The following is a 25,508-nucleotide window of genomic DNA, read 5'->3' as shown; positions in this document are numbered from 1 at the left end:
TATTAACACATGCCCACTGAAAGAATCAGACTTTAAATTTGCATGAACTTGGAAATGAATATCCTTTATTTTTTCATAAAATGCAAAAATATTATGAGACTATTGACATTATCATCTGTTTCCACACTGATTATTACATAGTCTTTTCAGCCTCCTAGCAAAATGCCCAGCATGTAGTGGGAACTAAATAAATGTTTCCCTTTTTATCTCCTGTTCTGGACTGAGTCTTGTTCACAAGTATTATAGCTGAATGCTGAATTGAAAGTAGAGTGTCAGTTCTGCAGAAGTTACCTAATACATATTCAATAAATAAATGATCACTATCTTTGTTTGAAGTTTTACTGAAAACAATGAAAAATAATTGGTCAAAATTTGGCATGGGGAAGCAGGATAAAATACTTGAATACACGTCTTGTCTATTTGGGCTGATGGGAGCCATGAACAGATGTTTAGAAGGAGAAGGAGCTTCTGTTATTAAGTACATGACTATTTCTGGAAGCCAGACCATATTCTGTTTCATCCCTTCAGGCTGTAACCCTTTTCCGCCAATACTCCATATTAACCTTCAACCTTGCATTGTCAACTGAGCACATTTTAAAGCTATATCCGATGAGAATATACAGTAGAAGCTCCAGAGGAGAGAAGATCAGGTAAATGGAAGTGGAATCATGGCAGTCGTCTTCTACACTGTAAGCATCTTCAACTGTGAAAGCCTCCTGAACTGAGTCCTAGTTATGCTAAATCAAAAATCGGGAAATTTTGCCAAAAATGGAGAGTTAATTACCTGAAGCCAGAACTGCTACTATTTTAGCTGGCTAATGGAGAGGAATAACAAAATTTATTCCTTTGATGGTATAGTAATTGTTTTATTTTCATAGTGATTTGAAGTTTCCTTGTATTTTAAATAATTTTTTCCCAATGGTGACATAAACGTAGGGCCTGTTTAGTAATAGGTCATTTGTAAAAGTGTGACCAATTTTCCTTCTTTAAAATAAAAAATATTTTTGTGATCCATCCAAGAGAGGACATCAATGCATAAAATCAACTTCTACCTTATTAATAGGTGAATATTTGATATCTCAAAATGTGGCATTATTCAAAAAGTATAGGCTCAAATTTCAAATTTAGGCCAATTCTAGGGTTAATTTTTCTCAAAATTGAGGAAAGAAAAAAATATGTAACTCTTTAGGTGATGTCAGTTTTTATTTCAACTGATCTTCTTGATCCTCAAATGGTATGTACTGATGGGCCTCCCACTCAGCGCTCCAAGTCAAGGGGTCCCACACTTAGAAGTGCCTCCCTTGAAATGTTCTAAGCCCCTTTTGAAAGCAGGGACCATCCAGGTTTGCCATCTGGATGGGGTGTCCTGAAATCATTGTGGGCCCTGATCGTCCCCTTTCTGACCCTTGATCGCACACATGGCATGATTCAGATGCTCTGTGAAACTCCAGGACTTATACCTACTCTGTCTTCCAGGCATCCCATGGCTAGCCCCATTCCAAGAGGGCAGCTTTGCAAGCAGGTTGCTAAGGCTGGCCAGCCAGAAATTTGGGGGGATAGTCTGAGATTTGGCTGCCACAGTAATGTTAAACACTCTAATTAGAGGGAGACTCAAACTATATGAACAGGAGCCCTGAAAAAAAAAGATTTATCTGGGTCTGCATACTCTAGGTATACAGGGCAATGGAAAAGGTTATCTAATTGTGATTGTATAAAAGACACTAAAGACTAAAGATAAAATCCTACTCCCTTATAGGTAGCATCCTAACTTAGAAGGTATAAATATATTATTTTCTTAGAATACATTTTCATCTTTGTTGTCTTTAAGCTTACGATAGAATTTTTAAAGGAAAGTAATGGGTATGTAGATATTATTTGAAATTTAAAGGTAAGAATATATCCAAAGAAAAAGATGAGACAGCATAGGCCAAATATAAAAAAAGAACTTTAAAGCCTAAAAAAGATAAAAAAAAATAACTTTAAAATATATATAAACAATGTTTTTCTCTTTGCAGTGAGCTCATAAGTGATTTTATTTCTTCCTGCATAAATGTACATAACGACACTTAAAAGTTTGAAATATTTCATCTTTCTTTTTGCTTCTCAGCTGTAAACACAGCATGGCATTTCTGGAATAGTCTAGCGTCCACATGGACTCCATTCCTATTGACCAAATCATACTTCTTTACAGATAGAACTAGGTTAGTGCAAGGAGGGAAAAAGAGAAAGAATTAAGAAATTTTTTTTAAAGAAATGAAGTAAAGGCTTTACGAACTATGTTAAAAAATGTTCCAGGCGCTCAAATCCTAAATGGTGGAGGGAGATATTTTAGAGCACTGCTCTTTTTTAGTGCTTTTGCCTGGACTGAAATAGCTATCCAGGGGAAAAAGTCACATTCCAAGGATTTACGTTTCATTGATCTTGAGAAAAGAAGTTGCCATGTTATATCATCACCCATCATTTGCTTTGAAAGAGACTGAAACCAATTTGCTTTAATAACAGCACCAGCCTTTCTTGGCACGATTTGATGTTCTAAATAAATAAATAAATGGGATAGAGAAGAATTGGGAGAATCAACAGTAAGATTTTCTAATCTATGAAATCTCTTTATTCACGGAAACATGCGCTTTGCTAACAGCAATTATAATTTAAAGCGAAAGGTAAAGAATTTGAAGCCTCTGGTTTTACTGTTTCTGCTAATAATGTCATGTTTTTTTTTTTTTTCATTCCTGATCCCATAGTCTGTGTCTCTCCTTGCCTATCTACCTCCTTATCTGTTTTTCTGGCTCTCTCTCTACCTCTCTATCTCCACCTTCTCTCTTTCTTAGCAATTGTTCCTTTGAAATACTGTAAACTTTCTCCTTGAAATAAGACATGGCTAAAAGACATTTTGGAAATGCTTTTCATCCAATCTGTCAATTCCAATCACAGAATTACAGCACCCTAAATAATTCATTTCCATTTAAAAAGTGTTTACTATGAGCATACTGTGTATAAGTCACTATGCCAGGCCCTTTGAGGGATAGCAAGATGAATAAGATAATGTTTTTACCATAAAGGAATTCATAAATACATGGGAAAAGATAAAATAGACTAAAAATATTTCAATTCACATTTCAGAAGTAAACTAAATTTCTAGTCTAAACATTTAAAACTTGATAGAACCTTAATACAGTACTGTTGAAAACAAAAACACGCAAAGGAAACCTGAGTTCAATGTACTTTGGAATTCCCTCCCTGGCAAGGGGGGATGTCAACGCCATACGTACAGGAGTGTTCGGCAAGTATAGAATCATAATCCTCACAGGTGCGAATCCCGTCAAAAGCATTTGTGACACACTCCCACCAGAGGCCTCGGCATTTTGAGCTCACCTAGATGTTGGAGAAGACAACATGTGAAACAACTCATGCAGACGCACTTCAGTCCCCCTTGATCAAAGAAAGAACTTGGCTGTGGTGACTTTGACAGCAAAGTACAGTGGTTACAAGCGTGATCAGAATTTCATTTACAACAAACACAATCAATGCACTTTAGAGTATTTTCCCTTAGGCACTAACAAGGAAAGGCTTTCCCGACCAGGAAATGAAGTCACTTCCTGATTTGGGGTGGGGAGAGGCTGGATAAGTCATGTCTAAGATGGATAAAATCAGAACTAAATATATGCCAATTCTTATGGCTGGTTCCATCACTGAGTCATAGGTTAACATGGAGACAATTCATTTCACTTTCCTGTGCTGACATTTATTCATCAAAAAACAATTTTAAAATCAATATAACAATAGGTGGTAACTGTCACATCTAGAGTTTATTAGGAACGTACGTTAATTTTTCTTCATCATGAACAATGAGTTCCATGAAGAAAGATGTTACTATATGTATATGAGGCTCGTAAATTAAAAATAATTGCCAAAGAAAGGTGTACATAAAGACGCCAGTAAATGAAATATAAAGACCCCAGAACTTCTTCCTCCTTGCTCCACTGACAGACTACAAATGCTTAAGTTATGATATGGATATGAACAAACTGAGCATTAATTTCATACAGTCTGACTGGTGTAAACCACTTTTACTTAGAAATGCTGTGCAGGTGATTCTAAGTATCCACTTAGAGCTAAAAGGTACCAGTGCTCTGAGCTTTCACGTACTTTGTTCACGGACTGTAAGCCACGATAGATTTCTTAGAATTGTAAACATGCCAACAGAAAATAGCTTCAAGTATTCTTGACAGAGCTCATGCATATGGAACAGAGCTAATATGATTGTTTCTTCTGACTCAATTACAGATTCACATTACCTTGGAAATCTGGGAATAGTCTAGTGAGATTTAACTGAGAATTATCTTGGAAAATGAAGACTTCAATTCTTCCTTAAAGAAAGAATAAATAACAGGGCAGAGCAGGGAGAGAAATGCAAAGGCAGGGGAATTAAGACAGGAAGGAACATAAAACACTGATTTGCAGAAGAAATCATATCAGTGAATATTTGCACTATGAAACGCTCCACCCCGTGTTCTGTTTTGAAGCTGTGTTGTGTGCCAGATAAAACTCTACTGCTTGCTACACCATCACAATTTTGAATGTGGTACTTCTGTTATCCCTTTATGTAAAATACTTATAACTGGTAATAATTAATAATTCTGTATTGAGTCTATACTATTGCAATTACTGTTTAGCATATTATTATCTCAGTTATTCTTTAAAGGACCCTGTGAGATATAAATTATTATCATCTATTTTACAAATAAGGAAAATGAGGCACAGGAAAGTTAAGTGATTAACTCCAAGAAAACCTCATTAATAAATGGAGGAAATAGGACTCGAACACAGCACTCCGATTATATATTTTCAAGCGTTCCACTACGCTTAACCCCCATTTTCAAAAGTTCCAGTCCATTTCAGGCTACAGAACTCTAGAAATGGAAAGTGAGAAGTGGTAAACCCTAACTTTGTTCTCATCCTATGACCATTATTCTACAAAACCTCACTTTGGCTTACTCTTCCCAACGTTGAATTTGGAAACACTATTCTGGAATTTATGGAGTATTATCTGAGGAACCTGAGGAACCATAGAGACCGAAAATTTAGTGAAGAAAATCCATCTGGTGAAATTAAACAGATCAATTTCTAAAGAAGGATGTGAACATGGAAATTTTTATATGCATGAAATTTAAGCCAAACTTTAAAAAATATATATTTTAGATATAAATTGACGCTCTTATTAGCTGTGTTCTATCCTTGGTCAAGATCTCACCTTTTTTGAGCCTCATTCTCCCATCTGCATAAAGGAGACAATGCTAGGATGGTTATAAGAATTAAAAATAACAAACACACACACAATATAAATGATTTTCTCAATAAATAATAATATCAGTAAAGTACCAAAACATAATAACCTGAGTAGTGACCGTGTTCAGCTTTACTAACTAGCCATAATGAAAGTGGAGAAAGGTAGGTGTCATGGGCTGAACAATGGCCCCCAAAAAGATATATCCATGTCCTTATCCCTAGAACCTGTGAATGTGACCTTATTTGGAAAAAAGGACTTTGCCTATGTAATTCCGTTAAGGATCTTGAGATAAGGAGATCATCGTAGATTACCAGGGTGGGCCCTAAATCTAATGACAAAGTGTCCTTATAAGAAAGACGCAGAGGAGAGATGCAGACAAAAGAGAAGGAGGTAATGTGACCAGGGAGGCAGAGACTGGAACGCTGTGGCCATAAGAAGTGCCCACAGCCACCAGAAGCTGGAAGAGGAGAGGCATGCTTTCTCCCTAGAGCCTTCAGAGGTGGTGCAGCCCTAGTAACACCTTGATTTCAAACTTTTGGCCTCCAGAACTATGAGAGAATAAATGTCTCTCGTGTTAAGGCACCAAATTTGTGGTAATGTGTTACGGCAGATCTAGGATTTGAATGCAGTGGAGATGATTTCTACTGAACTATTGCACCGTGTCAGAAAACAGGCCTTGTCACAGCCTGTTGCCCTTCGGTCTCTCAATCAACAGGAACATACTGGAGCCAGTTTATTCCAACTTGAGCTAGTTAGGTGGATTTGAAGTTACCGCTTTACAATTAGACAGTGACTGTCTACGATTTCCTGCTGTCTAACTCAGCCACTAAAACAAAGGAACAAACCGACTCCAGCCACTCTTGTTACATATGAGGTTATTTAAAAAGTGGCCTGAGATATACATGTGAGAATACTTATGTTACACTGAGAAGAGTATTTCTTTCTTGCCAAAATAATTCAGTAGTGGTGTCATTTTCAAGGCTATTGATCATTTACCTGCAATGACCATATTTAGAAAAGCAATGAGCTCATTAGAAGAAACAAAGAATCCAATTTCATTAGGTATTAATGCTCAGGGGCACACTACTAGATTGCTTGGTATTCGCACTCAGTTAAGGTATGTGAGAATAGTGGCTGAAATTAACTAAACTTCTGTGTTAATATGGCACTTACTGGAGACACCCTTAAAGGTGCCTTTGTGTACAAAAGACAAGGTTAAAAGATTTTACGCTATTTGTCATATTTAGGAAAGCCCTCTTTGTCTATAATATCCACTCTTCACTTACTTATCCCTCTGTGGTACAATGGCTTATAAAGAACTCTCTAAAAGGCAAGTAAATCTAAGTTCTTAAAAGTTTTAACATGAAGTTCTTAAAAAGCAAACTGATGCTTAAAATGTTATAGTTAACCTTTCTGAAGGGACAAAAATGCAAAATGTTAACTAATAATTTTTACCTCACAGGATCATTCAAACCAGAGGATTCCAAATTTAAGCTTTCTCCTTTTAATGTGCAATTTATATATTAATAAATAGTATAGAAAATGATTTGTGTGTTTTTTCAATGAATATCTGTTGATCCTGAAGTGAGGAGAGGATTGTCTCCTAAATCCGGAGAAGTCAGTTTATCCAAGGTGTGACAATAGAATTACAAGCAGCAAGCATGAGGCCAGCATAAATCTCTTAATATTAATTCGTTGCCAATAGTACAGAACAGTCCAGAGCTCTGGCTTCCCTTGGAAACTTGTCAGTCTGGCCACCTGGACTCCATGTCCCATTTGGCAAGAATTAACACCTAAATGGGAGCTGAGTGGCTGCTCCCCTGTGGGTGAGGCTTGTGCTCACGGGTTCCTCACTATTCCTACCCAGTCTGCCTCTCTCACAGATCTCAGCTACCTGGTTCCTATAGGCATCTGAGTTCCCCCCCAACACCGACCACGACAGTATATAATAATATGGATAACTCCCCTTGCTCTCAACTTGTCAAATTTCTATGTATTATTCAAATCCCACTTCAAAGATGTCCCTTCTTCCATGAAGTTTTCCCAGTGTCCTCCAGCTGGAGTTAATCTCTTCCTGGATCCCACAGTAATTTGTCCATATTTCTATAATGTTTTTAGTATTGCGTTATCTGTTTTTATGTGCATTTATATGCATCTGTCACCTAAGTTTGTTTGTTGGTTATCTTTCAAACTATATTCATTGAATGTCTGTCATGTGTCAGTCAACAGGCTAATTAAATGCTTGGATGCTGCAATGACCAAAACAGGCATGGCGTCTTGCTTCAAGGAGCTTATAGATCCTCCTTCTTGGCACATAACAAATGCTCCATAGATGTTTATTGAGGAAAAATATCTGTCAATTTTTCTAATCCATACACATTAGCTCTCCTTTGAATTTCAGTGTAGAAAATGATTACTGATACACTGTATGTACAATTGACGCATAATATGTGCTTTTGCTTTGACTGAGTAGACTAGAACAGCTAAATCCAGGAGCCAAAAACTATTATTGAGACTAGAGAGTGCATGCTGATTTGGGTCAGCCTGGAACCTATCTACTCAATTGGCTCTGGAAAGTATTTCCCACAGTACTAAGGATGAGCAGGACATCATTCAGAAAAAGCCTTAGGAAACCACACTGGGGATGTCTCTTCCCGGTTGGGTTTATGGTGGCATCAATTAACACCTTAGTCCTGGGATTCCTTGTTCCGAACCCTGTAGCAGACTCCCATTAAGGCTTCTCTATCCTAGTCTTTGCCAGTTTCTCTCACCACTTCAGAAATACCTGCAAGCAGTTTTGCCTGCCTTGTCTTGTTTACTGTAGTTTTGGGTGTGTTTGTCTCGCCTCCACATATTTTATATATCTCTTGAGAATTAAGGAAACTTAAAAATAGTTTAATTAATTGGCATTTATTTCTCCTCCAGTTATAAAGGAGAAAAAATATTTATGTAGTAATTAGACACAGTAGGCTTAGTAAATATTTATTGTTGATTGACCACTAATAAACAAGATTTTTCTTTATCAATATGCATTAGATTATAAACGTATGTGCACTGAAATTTGTGTATAAATAAAATATATATGAGAAGAATAATGCACAAACCAAGAGAAAAATAAAATAAGTTATGAAGATGTATTATTTTAAAAATCACATTGCAAACATATTATTGGAATTTATACTTTTCACATCACTTTAACATCCTTGTGCTAGTATGCTTTAACATTGAAGATACAACTTACCTGCTTCCAGTATTTACTTAAATATATTTATTAAGATGCAAAAGTTTTAGTAATATTATAGTAAATAATTTAGTATAATTTAGTATAAATAATTATAGTAAATAATTTAGTTTTACTACTAAAACTTGAAACATTTTCAATTTTAACACAAATTACATTTGAATTTTTTATACTAGGATTCCAAACTTTTTATTTTTATATTTTATCTTATTTTTCTTTACTATCCTAGAGTCTAAAAGAACTTAAGACAGGCATTTATAAAGATGAGGATACAAGATTAAAATAAACATAATAGACATTGCCTTGCTTTTCTGCATACTCCATTTGCGCACTATGAGTTTACTTGCTAAAATATATTTGGTTTAGTCCCGCTTGCTTATTTGTGGAGCACTGCCTAAAAGTATACATGACAAAAATGGGATAACACAAACTTCGTAGGTAAAATATAATTTTTGTGGCCTTCGTGATTATACTACTTAATTTCTATATCTGAACTATCTAAATATTTCAATTTTAACATTTATTGTTTAAATTATTTGTCACATATTTACTCATTTTAGAATTTTTTCCTTACGAAAGCATAGCATCACAATTTTACAGTGATTACTGCCCAGTGACAGAGATCACAATATTTATTGAAAGAATGCTTATAAAATATTATTTTCTTTCCATCTCCCTCCTTTTCTTCATTTCTTTCTCTCTCTGAAGCACCAAGCAGAACAGTCATATTCTCTAGACCAGAATATACTCTTCACCAACTTTATTATGTATCCCAGAGATTAGATAGTCATTCCTATCTTATTAAAAAGAGGAACCAAATCCGTATCTCAAAAAAGTTTAAATTGTGTCAAGATAAAAGATCCTGCCTAAAATAGTGGTGCTGTCTCTAAAGAGATATTTCTCATTTAGGTCTCAAAGTGAGACTTCCAAAGATCACCTCACATTATATTTCATTCATTTATTCATTCTTTTAATAAATATGCCAAATATCTTAACAGGTACCCAATCTATTCATGTTAACAAATGGATTATAAGTCCCCATTATGTGGAAGGCGGTGCTAGGTGCTGTAGAAGATCAAGAGATGAATGAGAGAATATCTGTAGTTTCCAACATCTGCTGAAGGAGTTTGAAATCAGTTGGAAAGTAAAACTAGTATATATATATTATTAGAGTACATGTGAAATGTAATAATTTTAATATTTATGTATGAAAGAATTGTAGCATCATTAATGCAAATAGAAATCCTAGCAGAGAACCTGGTTATAGGGATAAAATAAACTCAAACAAATTCAAAAGTGGGGAACTTTCTTTCGAGGTAATAAAATTTTAGTCACAACCACGCTTGCTGTATAGAAGGTTCTCAGTAAATAATTAACAAAAGATTAACTAAAAATGGAATAATCTTGTAAAAACATCTTTTCGGTCCCGATAACTGAGAAACCAGTAACTTTGTTCCCAGAAGGAACTACCTCTCTATTTCAATGTGAATAATTAAGAAGGACATATCTTATGATACAATTAACATATCAATAATGTTATTAACCCATAATTTTTCTTTTTAAAATATATATAATAGATAACATGCCATTTTGTCTCTATTATCTGTCTTGTTCTTTTGGTTAGACAGAAAAGTAACAGTCATAAATATAAAAATGAGCAAACCACTACTCAGAGAAATAAACAAAATTTCTCCAAGAGAATCAATAGTGAAAATAGGAATAGAACTTACATCTCATATCTCTCCCTTAAGTGAAAATTATATAAAATGTCATCTCCTCCTCCAGAACAAAAACAAAACAATAAACTGCAAATAGACAATAATATATCTAATGTTTATTGACTGATTTGTATTTGCCTGGTACTGTGGTAAATGCTTTAGAGATACAAACTCATTTAATCCTCGTAAGACACTTATGATGTGCATATTATTATTCTCCCTTTACAGAAGAGGAAATGTGGTTTATAGCAATTTAAACGTCTGTCTAAATTCACACAGCCACTGCCTGGTTAGGTCTCTCCAACATCAAGTCCAACCTGTAAACTTCTCCACTACAAAGCATTGTATTCTTGGCTCCCCAAGGTCTGTGTCATAATCAAAGTATGAAAACAATAGTGGGATGGTCCAGGGACATTGCTGCTTGATGACTTCTGTATAGAAACTCATTTTCTTCCATTTAAGCTCTAGGTGAGCATTCCTCCAATTGCCCAAGAACAGTAAAGTGGATTTCAGCCTTGACTTCTCCCTCTTCATCATTCTTCTTTCCCCACATGCAGTCAATTAGAAATCCTATCAATTGGTGTTCTTTAGAGTTTTCCCATATCTTCACACGTCTCTTCATGCTTGCTTCTGCACTGGTTCAGACCATCATTGTTTCCCTCTTATTTTATGGCAAAGCCTCCTAACTTGTCTCCCTATACTTCATCTTACCCTTTCTAACCATTCTTCACAAGTAGCCAGATTGATTGACCTTTCTATGTTTGTTTACAGTGAAGCGCCCTTGTCTATGGCATACGATCTATATCTTACATGTACACAAAGCCCTTGATGACTCAGCTCCTATATTCTCCTCCCTGCATTGGAAACTCTTCTCATGCTGAAACACGTCCAAAGTCACGAACACACAGTGCTCTCATACCTGGATCTCTGCCCATACTATTTCCTGTGCTTGGAATACTCTCTGCTTCTCCCACCTTACTCTCCTGTCCTTCAAGTACTAGTTTAGATATTTCTTCTTCTAAGTAGCCTTCACTGTTTATACAAGACTGGGTGATCAGGCCACTCAGAGTTATTGGTCATCACAGCTCTTGTCATATCATACTGTAGCAATCAGTTCACTGTCGGTCTCCCTCAATATGCTGGGAGCAACTTAAGAGAGATCCAGGTGTCATCCTCCTTCATAACCTTGAACCTACCACAGTACCAGGTAGACAGCAGGTGTCAAAGACAATTTGTGGAATAAAGTAAGATAGAAAGAAAAGAAAAAAGGGAGAGAGAAAGGGAGGGATAAAGAGATGAAGGAGAAATGGAGGAAAGAGAAAGAAGAAAGGAGAAGAGTGTAAGGGATAGAAAAGGGAGGAAAGGGAACAGGGAAGAAGGAAGAAGAAAGAAGAGGAAGAAAAAAAGAAAGAGGATGGAGGCAAGGAAGGAGGAAGAAAAACAGTAAGGAGAGAAAGAGTGTGGGAGAAAGGAAGAAAGAGCATATGAAGTTACAGAAAAGTCAAGAATCTTCATACCAGAGTCCCAGTGGAAATTTCTGGGGAAGCTCTAGATGCTATTGGTCCTTCAGTGATTAGCTGTCTCTCTGGGATTGCAGACATGGTCAAAGTCAAGGAGTCCTGGTGTTAAAGAATGTAAAGACTAAAAAAGATCTTAAAGTAACTGAGTTTAACTTTGCCTATAACTGAGGAAACCGAACTGGAGACATGAGCTGTGACTTGCTCAACGGAAGACAGTTAAGATGTGAACACAGGCTGAAATAATCTCAAAACCCAAGTTCTCATCACCACATCAGTCTTCCAGAGACACAAGTGAATCAGTAATGACAACGGCATGATGACTTAGAGCCCCAGGTCCCTGGTTTAGAGCTGTGTACACTGCAATTCCAGGTGCTATTTCTTTTTTCCTAACATTTTTACTTGATGTAAAGAACTTCAGGGCAGGTAAAATAATATTTCGTAGTCTTTTGAGTATTCTGTGTAAGACAAAAGAATATTTGAGCTCTTTCTGCCTCGTGCTGCCTGTTGCTCACCTTATCCTCTAAGCAGCCTGGAGCTTTTCCCCATTCTGTTCTTCTGCTATGTGTCCTCTCGTCTGGAAGGCTGCTGCTGTCGTTTCTACGTTTTGAAATCCTCTGCATCTTTTCAGGGTTTTGCTCAAACGCCTTTTCCTCCCTGTGGCCTGCTTCAATGTCCCTGACGGAATAATCATTCCATCTTCGTTGCTCCAGTGGTACCATGTTGATTTCTTTCTCAAATATGAATTGGCTTCTGCGTTTTTATCATAGCTTCATGTGTATCTTTTTTCCTCCCTAAACGGACCCTCCTGGAAGGCAGGACTCCCTCTAGCTTTATCTCTGTCTCCTCTAGTAGGATTAACCCTGTACCTTTTATATGACATGCATTTCACGTTTGTTATGTCAAATTGAACTACAGAATCCATGTTCCAACTTTGATGCCTATATCACCTTAAAATATTAACAAAGCTGAAAATTCATAATACTCCTTTTTAAAAATTTTCCATGGGTATGATTTTTTGAAGCATTTTTGTGTCAATTTTGTCCAATAATCATTTAAAGTAAGCTGGTAATATGGACCAAAGATGATATACACATGAGAAGGGAAGCAAGGAGAGAGAACAGTATAATTGAGTCAGTGAGGATCAGAACACTGAAGTTTATGGATAATAGTATGACTTGATATGCTGGCCAACCAAAGGAGCAATTATTATGAGAGTTCCCTGTATCTTTAAAAATATTGACAAATAAAGAGATTGTTGGGTGAAAGGGGGCCTCATTTGTTACAAGGTTCTTCTTTTAATGTGGAGATTTCTTGGGGAATATTTATGGAAATACATTTCAAGAATGGGAAATAAGAAAGAAGCTAAGAAATACTCACTAACTCTTGTCCAAGGTTAGCAAGGATTTACTCGAGGTGAATAACCTGGACTGCTCATTCCATTCATTTTAACTAGAAGTGTTGCACAGAGCGGATGGCAAATTGGTTGGATGTACTGAAATGAAAGCAAGAAGGCACTTTAAATGCCAGACTCCCAATCTCTCTTAGCAAGGTTTGACCCTTTCTAAACCTCCATTCCTTACCAAGTGAAGTTAGCTATTCCATCAGTTTAAGCAGAAAGATTTTGAAATTGTTTTAGAAAATATTTTAACATGCTTTTAGATGAGATTTTGCAAATTTTTAAAAACATAATTTTAAGTGTGATCAAGTACAATGTATTTTGGTGTTAGTCACCCACTATTGGCAGTCCAGATTCCAGCAAGCTAACGGCACAGATATTTTTATCTGCACTTTTCTCTGAGCACTGTTCAAAGAGCATTTTTTTTTCATTGCCCACTTATATGCCTGGCCAGATAAAATGCATCACTGGACTCATGTATAGTAGATAGTGTTTCAATTCTCTCACAATTTTCAGAAATATAGCATTAAAGAAGTGTTTATAACTCCATTGGTTTTGAACTGCCATGTAGACGTCAGAGGAAAATTAAAAGCAAGAAAAAAATAAACAGCAAACATAATACACATCAAAATAGGAAGATTATTACTTTCCATTTCTAACTCCAACTTGAGAGTCTAATAAATAAAATTAGGAGAAAAAATATATAAACTCACTGTCGGGTATCTTCCTTAAACTTCACAGAAGTGACATTATAGCATTTATTAGAGTAAATTGTTCCCTTCAGGATATACATAGGAGAGCATATTGAGTTGCTATATTCTCTTTATTTGAGCTCCTGATACATGCTTTCTTTTTCTTACCAACACTTTCTGAAACCTTACTAATGAACAGTAACTGATTCTGAAGTTTGATTTTCACTCTGGTTCTACCTCTCTCAGATACCTATAGCCACAGGAAACACTTTTAAACTTCAAAATTACTTCTTTCTGAGCTTCTCCAGTGAGAAAAGTAAACTCTTCAAACATGAACTGCTCACTCGTCTCTTGTATAACAGCTGGTTCCCAAGAGCAACTCATTTTTGAGAGAGGGTTTCTTAGCTGCCCACTGTACTTTGGGACAGACTGAAATGGCTTGTCATCCCTTGGGATGTTTTCTCCTACTTGGGAACTCCTTAAAATAACATTTTTCTATTGCATACTAATTGAGTAGGTTTTATATGCCTCAAGTTTGATTTCTCAGACTATTATTATGTCTTAAGAAAGCCTATCACATTACTCTTAATGCTGTCATCAAGATTAGCAAATTTATATTTGAGAGAAAGTATGCTACTGGAACTTTATTCTGTTTGGTATGCAGCAATGGAAGAAGTGAATTTCTGAATGCTCAGTGGCAGAGATTACATAATTACCCCTGTGTGAATTTATCCTTCTGAAAAAAGAGGGGTTATTCAGTTACCCCACCTGTAAAATGGGATGACAACAATACCTACCTCATAAATTAGCTGTGAGAATCACATGAGTTAATAACGTAGAAACTCAATAAGTAGTAAGTAAGGAGCAAGTCTGTCCATGTTGGCTATCATTTCTGTCATTAGTCCTAGTAAACATACGGAGGCAGTGGGGCTGGGAGAAAATTTGTGTGGGCTTGGATCAGAAAAAGAAGTTGCTGACTTCTTACCTCCAGGGAGTCATCGGCATTCACCATCCAACAGTCTGTCCAGGTGGCCACAACCAAGAACCCGGTAGAGAAAAAGGCAAAGAAGCAGGCAACATACTGAAAAAGATCCCTTATTTCAGCAAGCATTCTGCCTGGAAGGGACACCTGGGCAGCTGCCAGCCCTGGGCCCATGCAGATAGCTGGAACACTGTCAGTCTTCTGAGCTTCTGGTAGCTAGGGATGTGAAGATACTGTCTTTTCCTTTTCCTCACAACCCACTGCAGGCGTCTTAAATTGTGGTAAAAGCCATACCAACAGGCTGTAACCCACAGAGGGGTCCTGGAGGTCATCATACGAAGCAACCAGCCTCCAATCAGAAGCCAGGTCAGTGAAAGGACTGAGTATGCTTTGAGTGGGGGAGAAAAAGGGCCCTGTTAACATTTTCTGCCCAAACTTGGGCTAATGTGAGATGATGGTCACCAGAGGCACGTGCTAGAGTCAAGATGGAGAGAAGGAAGAAGGGTCACACCCCATGCTGACGCCTGTAAGCTGATCTTTCTCAGGCCCTCCAGGGAAAGTGAGCTATTCGCCTCCCGCTCAGTAAGGAGGCTGCACGGTTGACTGAGTACTGTTTTATGATTAGGACAATTTTAATAGTCGCTGACTACCTTAGACAGACAGGCTATTGGTGAAACTATGCTAAATAAGCGCTTGCTCAAGGGAGCCTGCATTCCAAAGTGTTGGGCAGAACAGCCCCATGAAGAGTTTCCAGCACCTGGGCCCCAGGGAGAGCCACGGCCTCCAACCTTTCAGCATCACAGAGTGGGAAAGAGCACGCATTTTAATCCAGACGGCTCTGGGTATAAATCCTTGCTCTGAAGCTTATAGGCTGAGGGTACTTGGGCTGCAGTTTCTGTAAAGTGAGAGTATTAATACTATTTTTATAAGAAGTTTGTGAGAATTAAATGATATTGTATCTGCAAATCATTTAGAATAGTGACATAACCAAGAATTCCCTATATGATCACTTTTCCCCCATGCACCAATTTTTTTCTCCCCCAGAAAGAAAGAAAGAAAAAGAAAAACCTATTTATGTTAGGAAAAAGGTTGTTTTTTAAAAAAGTTTTTGACGTGGCAGGGGCAACTGGAATTTTACCTATCCCTGAATGGGTAGCCTTATTGGGTATAAATATTCCATAACCACTAGTATTTGAAAAAATACTTAAAAGAGCATACATAGCTCCATTTTATCAACATTGGATAAGCTTCTCTATACTAAAATACAAAATTCAAGTAATAATAATAAAAAATATTTTGCATGGTTCTTAATGCAAGAGAGAGAAAGAGAAAGGCAGAGAGAGAGGAGCAGGGAAAAGGATTAGAAATAGGTCATTACTCTAGGAAGAACCAGCTACTAAGATAGTTATTTTAGTCACAGCTCACGAAGGGATTATTTTTTCCACTTGATAATGGTTTTGACATAGTATTCAGGGTATAAGGCTAAAATCAGTATCAATACAACATCTTTCAAGAATATATTAAAAGAACATTTTGTGACTAAAATTTGTTGTTTTCTAATTCTAATCCTTTTGTATTCAAATATGTAAAATGTAAATTTAAATGCAAAAGCTGGATATAAAACAGCATGAGGAATATAAGCCCAATTATTGCCATAAATAGGGATATATACATATATGTTAACAGTAGTTATCACTAGTTTGTCAGGTGCGTTACAAAGGATTTTACTTTTACATATTTTATTTGACTTATTTCACTCAGCAGTTAGGAAAATAATACTTATTTTTTAAAGTGCTCATTCAAAGAATGGAATTACCTATTGCGTAAGGCAGTCACAATGCATGCAATGCATGCTGCTTCGCTGAGTCACAGAAACTCTTTCCCTATGCCCTAAAATCTAAAATGCTCGTGCTCTGTTGCTCTGGGAGAGGAAACCAATTCCGAAAGCACATGGCCATAATAGGAAAAGTACTGAATTTAGCTGCTAGCTTTCCACCCAGGGACCTTTCACAACGTACCTTTCCTGCTAACAGAGAGCCCCAGGGCAATGGTTCTTCAACTTGCCTGCACCCTGGAATCTCCAAAGCCACTTGTTATAAATGCAGACCAGGGAGCTCCATCCTTGCAGATTTTGGATTCAGGAAATTGGGAGTGAAGGCCAGGAGTTCACATTTTACAACTGTCTTGTATAAAATTCTGATTCTGGGACAGACTACTGTGTTTTGAGAGATGAAGAAGAGAAGGAAAATCAGTATTAAAACCAGCATCCTACTTTTCAGAGTCATAGTCTATGGATCACAGACAAAGTCGTGGAATGGGAAATCAGAATTACATCTTTGGTACCAACTCTTCCCTAGTTAGTACCGACAGCAGATTCCAAATCCTAATATCAGAAGTTAATGAAAAGGATTAAGTAAGGGAAAAACATTGAGCACATGCATGCATTTCACATGCAAACACACACACACTGTAAACATGTATCTCTGGAAATCAGAGCTTATTCCACAAAAAAGCTATAGACTGTAACTTACTTATTTTATTTCCCAAATTGTACCGCACATCGTATGTGGTTGAGGGCGGGGGAACTATTCATGCAACTATAGAACCAAATCAAAGTTTACTACTTTTAGAGAATAACATAAGACAGTCATGGTTAAGTGTTAATTTCCATGGCTGAGGCCAAAGTGTGGTAGGAGATCCGAGAAAGGGAAGCTGAAAGTCATGCAGATTAACAGCGTAGGAAGAACTTCATGGGTGAAGGACTTCATAGGTGGGACGTGAGTGTACTTCTGAGGTAGAGATAAATGTACAGGGAGCGATGAGGATGGAGGATGCAGATGCAGAATAAATCATTCAGAAGTCTATATAGGCAAAGCACTTTCACTTTCTGCCCATGCTTAAGACTCCAATATTTAGCTTTATCACTTCAATCCTAGTTTAGCTCCATTCCATTCAGCACACATTTATGGAAGCCTATTCTGACTCCAGCACTATGCTAGATCCTAGGGACATAGAGAAAACAGAAGATGGAAAATCTAGTCCCTGTCCTTGAGAAGCTACAGTGGGTGAACCAGAGCTAGGTTCATGGTGTGAAGTGAAGAGCTCCATTCAGGTAACTCTGAATACAACCTTAAGGTATAGTACCACTCCCAATATTAGTACACAAGCACATTAGTTATAAATATGCAGGGTTTCCCAGTGTAGTATAAACACAAAGGACAATTATCACTATGCCCATGGCTTAGAAGTGTTTACAAAATATTTTCAAATGCGTTATCTCATCTAAGCTCCAGGAGGCCAGATTTGTTTTGCTCACCAATGCATCCCAAGTGCTTAATATTCTGCCTGGCGTATATGATGTTGAGTTTAGTTTAATCCTCATATGCCCCACATTTGACAGAAGGGGAGGTAATGTTGGACTTGCTCTTTCTGAATCAGGGACCCTCAAGATAAATAGCAGGCTGGCAGAAGTGACTCAATCATCTTTGCAGCTCCAGAGCTCTTTGTTCCACATGACCCCCAAGATATTTTGGTGAATTCATATGCACTGTGTCCCCACTTGCCCAGTATTTGCACTACTCCTGGTTGAAGCTTCAGAGCCACCTGGTGATGAGGTGAGCGGCGCCCTCAGCCTAGCACCCTGACCATTGGTCTATGAATGGAGGTAATTGTGCAACTGGAAATACTGCAGTTGTCCCTTTGGCCTGCAGGTGGAAGCAGGTCTGCATTTTCAGTTGAGAATAATAGCAAGTTGTTTTGAGTTAACTCTGCTGTTTCTGTCAGTGTCACAAACTGTTCCTTCTATACTCATTATAATAATACGAGTCCTTAGAAGGAATAAGCTGATTGATATCACATCTTATTAATAATCTTCTCACTTCTTTTTAATTGCCTAGTTCCCACTGGAAAAACCTACACAACAAAATCGGTTGCTGTTGTCAAAACCATGCTGACTGTAACTAATGGCAAAATAAATTGGTGGTTCAAAGCTTGGACCTCAGAGTCAGGCCGAGCCAAGTTCAGGCTAAGCCGCTTAACATATGTGAGCTTTTGGGCGAGCTACTTAAGACCTTGCTCAATAAAACAAGAATTATGAATTCTAAGATGGCTGTGAAAACTAAGTAATTGTAAAGGTCTTAATATAGTACCTGGAAAAAAATAATCAATAAACTATAGCTATCATTATTTTTATGTTACAACCTTGCTCTTTTACATATGTGCCATATGTATGTATATGTATGCATATGCTTTTGTGTCTGCATATATATGTGTGTGTGGCTATATATAGGTATACATATATATATGTGTACCTATATATATATATATATATATATATATATATATAAAACAACTTAGTAAATTGAACATAGAGGAAGAGAAAGCTGTAATCATGAGGCAATTTTATTTTTGACACCTATGGTCCTTCCAAACCCATTCACTTTAGGCCAATTCTTCCCTTGCCTCTTGCATAAAATCTAGGGTAAGTCTCATGACAATGCTGAAATTCTTAGGTAATATAAATTATTCTGCTCATTCCAAGGCACAAAGAGCCAGCCTCATTCCAGTGATGTAATTATCTGTGCTCCTGTATATAGGCCAAGCCCGTTGCAGCCAGTCAATGGGCTTACAGTCATGATGCAAACCTCAGAGCAATGCCCCTGCCACCATCCCTGCCCTTTGAATTTCTTAGGCGTACGACATACAGCAGTCCATTACGTCTCTCCAGATCCAGGGAACAAATCCCAGACTTTAGGAGTAGACGAGTTGAACTCCTTTCCCTAGGCTTAAAGTGAGGTACAGGAACTCTCACCCTCCTCCATGGTGACAGGGAAGTGGTACTCAATATATACCAATAGCTCTCTCCAGAAATAGTTTCTAATATTTATCTCCTTTCTTGGACTTAAGCTTGTTTTTTTGGGAGATCTGGGGAGGGCAGGATGGAGATAGCTGGTCCATCGAATGTTGCAAAACTGGTTCTAAGATTCTTCTTTTGCAACTCCTGCCTGGGGTCACTCAACTCACTTTGGAATGTGATATTTATTTTCTAGTGACCTCAGTTGAAACTGAGACTAAAATGGTTCCAATCGAAAAACCTATTACATAGACTTATGTGGTGTTGGACTGGGACTCTACTATTCATCCTAGCCAGACCACACCTGGATTTGTTGTGTTTACTCCTGAGTACCGGCATTTAAGATAAACTGGAGTCCATCTATGGGAAAAGGTTCCAGTTAGTGAAGTTAGTGAGGAGATTGGCAACCATCGCATGTTAGGTATGACTGAAGGAAGATGGGGTAAAGAGGGTATTTTAAGTTTAAAGGAGATAGCACACATGACAGTGGGTTTTAAATAAAAGAAGGATTGTCATATGAGAAAGGAATGATGATCTTTCTAGGAGGCTTCAGAGAACGTGACTAGAAAATATTGTAAAAGGACAGAGAGGCAGAATTGTGCTCAATTAAGGAAGAACTTTCCAACAAGTAGAACTGACTGAAAGGAAGGTGACCTGGTCTGGTGGGTTTCTTGACATTGGAGACATTCAAATAGAGGAAGGATTACCAATGGTAGAGGATTCATGAGTCAGTTCATGATGGGTTAATTGAACTCTCTGATTCAGAGAATGCTTGGGAGAGTGTGGGGCCCTCGGAAATTTATGCTCTTAATATATCTCTTACCTTACACAGAATGTGAATCTTACTTAAGCCAAACCTCAGAGGTGACTTGGTGAGTCATTCATCAAAAATCACACCTCAAATTCAGCAGCAATGCATTTATCATTACTCATTCTTTAAATTATTTCACCTGGAAAAACAAGACTTTCATCATACACAGTACTTTTAAGACATCAAGGGTGCTTTGAGTGAACCATGATGGAACAAATGTTAGCATTTTACTCCCTTTGAGTTAACAGGTAACTCATGAAGCCACCCTAACAAGAATTTGTCTCTCATATGCCCTGTGCCCTTTCACATATATCCTCATGTTCATTATTAAATTGGTATTAAACGAATCCATCAGAATCAGGATTTATTTCACAAGTTGTACTTTTTTCAGTCAACTCAAGCACTTTCAATTACTAATATTTTCCTCACTGTTTTGCATGTCCTTCTTGTTTTCTCTCTACATATTTAAGCATTCACTTACAGAGTCAGTTTCAGCTCATCTTTTTAAATCATGAAGGTGAAGTGAATGGTGAATGTTCAGTGTATACTTAATCCAGGTTGTGGAAGGAAACACTGAAGTTGTCAGGAAATTGTAGGACACGCTCTTATAAACTGTCAGGTTGTGTTGCCCTTGCATCCACCTTTATAATCCAGTTCGCTTAACTGATGTATTCTTAACTCAGTTCATCTGGAATGACAAGGGTACAAAGTTCCTATCTAAGACAGTAGATGACTAACTTTCAGTTTCATTCAATATACTGGTGCTAAATGATATCAGTGATAAGTAATGTCATCAAGGGCTTTAGAGGCTGGAGGAGAAGGTGTAAGACGAAGAAGCAGTGAGTGCTCTACTGTACCCATAGTTTAGTATTTGTTTAGGACAGTACAGAAAAAATGAAGCTAGAGTGGCAGGTTACAGTCACATTGTGGAAGATCTTCCATTCCAGATTGAGGAGCATAGATTAACTTGCTATTCATTGAGAACCACTGAAGGTTTTAGACAAGAGAGCAAGAGTGACCAAGTAGCAGACAGACCAGGTAACATCATTTTTTACTACTATCGGTAAACTTAATTCCTAGCTGCTCTAATCCTTAGCCTTTGAACCAGAGTGATCTCCCACCAACTAGGTTTGGGGAAGCAAGTATAAACAACTCCTCGTCAATTAATTACATTTTACGAAATTACCTTCACTCTTTCCCTTGCTGTTTGCCCCACATCACACTGTATCACTACCCTGTCTTCCAATGGCTTCCTGGATTTGAAGACTTTGGAGTTTATCTGTCATTTAAATCTCAGTACCAGGATTTTCAAATCCAGTACATCTTGGATTTGAAAATTGACTGATCCCCTTGCATTGACTTGGTGCTCCCTAGGGCACAGCTTGTGCTCACCTTCCTACTCAGTCTGAATAGCTCTCATGCCATCCTACTCAGCTCTACGTCCTGGGACTCTACCTTGTTTCAGTTAATTTGCAAGACCCTTTTCCTTCAGCCCACCAAGGAGAAGCAATTCCAGGCCTTGAGTGCCCCTCTGATTCCTTGGCACGTGACCTAAAATTCTACTAATTTAGAAACAAATCCATCAGCCTAATTTTTTTTTATCTTCATAATTTATTCACACCTCATACATCCAGCAGTATTTTCATGGGCAGCCTTGAGCTGGAAAAGCATCAGGGAGGGAGAGGAGAACAGAAATTCAAAGGACTCGCTTGTTGTGGGGAGGAGAGGTGTGGTGGGGCATTTTGTTACTCCTCTGTATCCTATGCTGTGCTCTGAGTAGATGACCATTGCTGGAACCACAAATATCCTGTCTTTTCCTGATCTGACCTTTGCTCATGCTGCTCTGTCAACAGGAATGACACCCACTGGAACTTCAAATCCACTTATCCCAACCCTATGTGTCCTTCGAGGAGTCTTTTTCAGAAAGCCTCTTATTAATAATGCTGGACAAAGTTTATCTTTCCTAATATTTTGTCTATATGTCTTGTGATAGTTAACTTTATGTATCAACTATAGTGGGCCACAGAGTGCCCGGATATTTGCTCAAACATTACTCTGGGTGTTACTGTAAGAGTGTTTTTGGGTGACTTCAACCTTTAAATCGGTATACTAAATAAAGCAGATATCCCTCCTTAATGTGATGGGTCTCATCCAGTCCATTGAAGGCTTGCATAGATCAAAAAGGCTGGCCGTCCCCTAAGTAAGAGATAATTCTCTCCACCAGAACTGCCTTCAAACTGAGACATTAGCTTTTTTCCTCCTCTTAGCTAGAACTGAAACATTTGTTCTTCCTTGGTCTGGAGACTGCCAGCCTTCAGACAGAAACTCCACTATTGACTTTCCTGGTTCACGGACCTTTGAACTTTGGATTTGATTCCCTGGGTCTCCAGATTGCCCACTCTCTTGTCACATCTTGGAATCTGACTTGCCCACCTCCATAATTGAGTGAGCCAATCCCTTACAACACACACGTGCACACACACACACACACACATATGTATCTATATAGTCTCCCACATCCTATTAGTTCTGTTTCTCTGTAGAACTCTGACTGATACACCTCTCATAAGACAGTTATATATCACCCTCTCTTTGCTAGCTCAGTCCTTCTCAGTGTAGTTCCCATTCTAGTCACTATGCAGTAACCTCTGGTTATTTCTTTCTCTGAACATATGTTTACGCTGTTTCTTCTGGCTGGAATGCTTTTTATTTTTCTTGCCATTTATTATAATCCTCATCATCAACCAAGGGATGAATATGAACTTCATGAAGCCTGATTTGATATCTTTAGCTCACTCTCCTCTGTCTGTTGGACTTGTAATTAATAACCACATAGTTCAGCATGTCATCATTTCAGGTTTTCTATCGGTTAATTTGATGTCTCTAGATGATGTTTAACAAACAAAAAGGAATTCACCAAGTAGAATGTGTGTCAGGCCCAGGTTAGGCACTTAATTTTCAAATAGCAATAAAATACCATTCCAAAAATTTGCAGTCAAATAGGAGAATAGATAGATTGATAGGTCAATCGATTGATCTGGTGTTGAAACATAGGTTTCTGAAAAATGTTTTAGGAGCATAAATGATAGAGTGATTAATAGCTCTAAGCAATCATTACAAAAAGTTTCATGGAAGAGATGATGGTTGATTTGGTTCTTAAATGATTAGAATTCGCTAAACACAAAAGAAAGAAACAGAGTATTCCTGACGAGGGAAACATCTTGAGCAAAGGCAAAGGGATGTGAACGTACATCACATTACTGAGGATGAGTTTACGACAAGCATCCTATAAGCAACTTGGGAGCAGGGATCCTTCTTGTTTTTTGGAGCAGGGCCTGTGCTTTAAATGCTCAACAATACTAAGTACAGTGATTGCATCACCGTAGAAACTCACATGCTGGGGGCGTTTGTTTGTTTAAGAATTTAAGCCTCATGGAAATAGCAACTGTATGATTAGCTTTATTGAATGCTGGGTTTCAGTAAATATATGTTGAGTGAATGAATAAGTAAATGAATGAGTCCTATGTGCCAGGCATCATGCTAGGCCTAGAAACTCATCAAAAATGAAATATTCTGGTAAGGCAACAATATCTGACACTATTTAGACTCTTAATAGATATTTGCTATCTCTCTGCCATGTGAAGATATGTTTGCTATGAGCATTCTAAAGAGGTCGTTCTAAGGTGGACCAGGAATAGTGTAGTCTATCTGGAATATATTTTTAAAAAGCAGGGCATTTTAATAGAAAATAATGGCCTGGAATTCCATATACTTGGTTGTAATCCAAGGTACAATTTAGATTTTATTAGTTTGCATTATATGATAATAAGGGAGCTTTAGAAATCTATGTAAGTGAGGCTCAAAACAAAAAATTCAAGTAAATGTCTTTATCTATGTCTCAAATGAGTAAAAGGTCTCTATATAGCAATTTTTAAAGAATTAATGGGAAGAATTCTTTATCAGCATTCCTCATTTTGGTCATATTTGATTAGAGTTTATAGACATTTTCATTTATATTATTTAATTTTGTATTAAAGTCATACTTGCAAAGGTATCATATCACCACTTTACAGATGAGGAAAATGAGGACCATTTTGGAAGTGACTTATCCAACCTGACAGAGCTAGAAAGTACCAGAATCAGGACTGGAATCCGCAATAATCAAAGTGGAACATAGGCAAGCATCCAATGGAAACTATGAACGCCAATGTAGATGAGTCAGGGAAATGGAAGTCTTCCGAAGGAGAGCAAAGGCTACTCACATGTGGCAAATCTTCAGGGACAGGTTTCCTCTCCGCCTGCTACCTGTCCAAAATCCTGACTCCTTAAGATCATAAAGTAGGATTCAGATGTAAGATCCTCACCACCATTATATAGGATGGAATTAAGGGTCTGACACTGTTGATATTTAGATTATTATCCTGGTACTACAAAAGCTCTGTGCTGAAACTAGAGAGCAAGTAACTTTACCTGTTTGAATTTATCAGTGAAATAGTTTCAACCAATCTTCCCTCAGGGAGGGAGTGAAATTGGGTGACATCACTCATGGAAGGTGGAAGGCTCTATTGTACTTTACATCCTGTTTTATACGCGTGTAGAAACACTGTGAAGTTCTGCCCTGTTTTAGAAAGACCTTCTCTTCCCACTCATCTCTTCTCTCTTGTCTTCCAAACCTACCTGCTGAGATCCCTTTCCATCTTCGTAGATCTTCTTAAATGTTACTGTAGGGGAGGAAGTCATTTCCTCTACACTCTCTGGGTTCTTATGGCCAGAGAATGAATTAAATTCACATGAGACAGAATAACAGGAGAAAATTAAACAAAACTTTATAATATGTATACATGAGAGAGGCTCAGGCAACCTGAGCAACTTGCCAAAATGGCTGAAGCCACCACCTTAAATATCATCTTCAGCTAAAGACAAAGGAGGATGTTGGGGGTGGGGGTAGTCAGTTATGGGAGATTACCACACAAGTACAGTAAACAACAGTCAGGTCATTATGCAGACTT

The 25,508-nt window shown here is 37.6% G+C and overlaps 1 protein-coding gene across 2 annotated transcripts in view; it reads right to left on the bottom strand.

Moving 5' to 3' along the window:
• Window positions 1-25,508, bottom strand: part of CLDN16 (claudin 16) — a 94,316-nt gene that overhangs the window by 5,632 nt on the left and 63,176 nt on the right. The window contains exons 1-2 of one of the 2 annotated variants that reach the window (XM_001916459.5): window positions 14,840-15,445; window positions 3,270-3,372 (exon numbers count right to left, since the gene is read on the bottom strand). In XM_001916459.5, the coding sequence (XP_001916494.5) occupies window positions 3,270-3,372; window positions 14,840-15,010 (274 nt within the window). In that variant the 5' untranslated portion in view covers window positions 15,011-15,445. Of the gene's footprint in view, window positions 1-3,269; window positions 3,373-14,839; window positions 15,446-25,508 lie in introns of those variants that run through there. The other variant, XM_070242687.1, reaches the window with a different exon arrangement.

The sequence above is a fragment of the Equus caballus genome, chromosome 19, assembly GCF_041296265.1.
Source record: "Equus caballus isolate H_3958 breed thoroughbred chromosome 19, TB-T2T, whole genome shotgun sequence".
In the NCBI taxonomy this organism is placed as follows: Eukaryota; Metazoa; Chordata; class Mammalia; order Perissodactyla; family Equidae; genus Equus; species Equus caballus.
The sequence above is the reverse complement of the archived record's forward strand: the minus strand, read 5'-3'. Positions and strand labels throughout refer to the sequence as shown.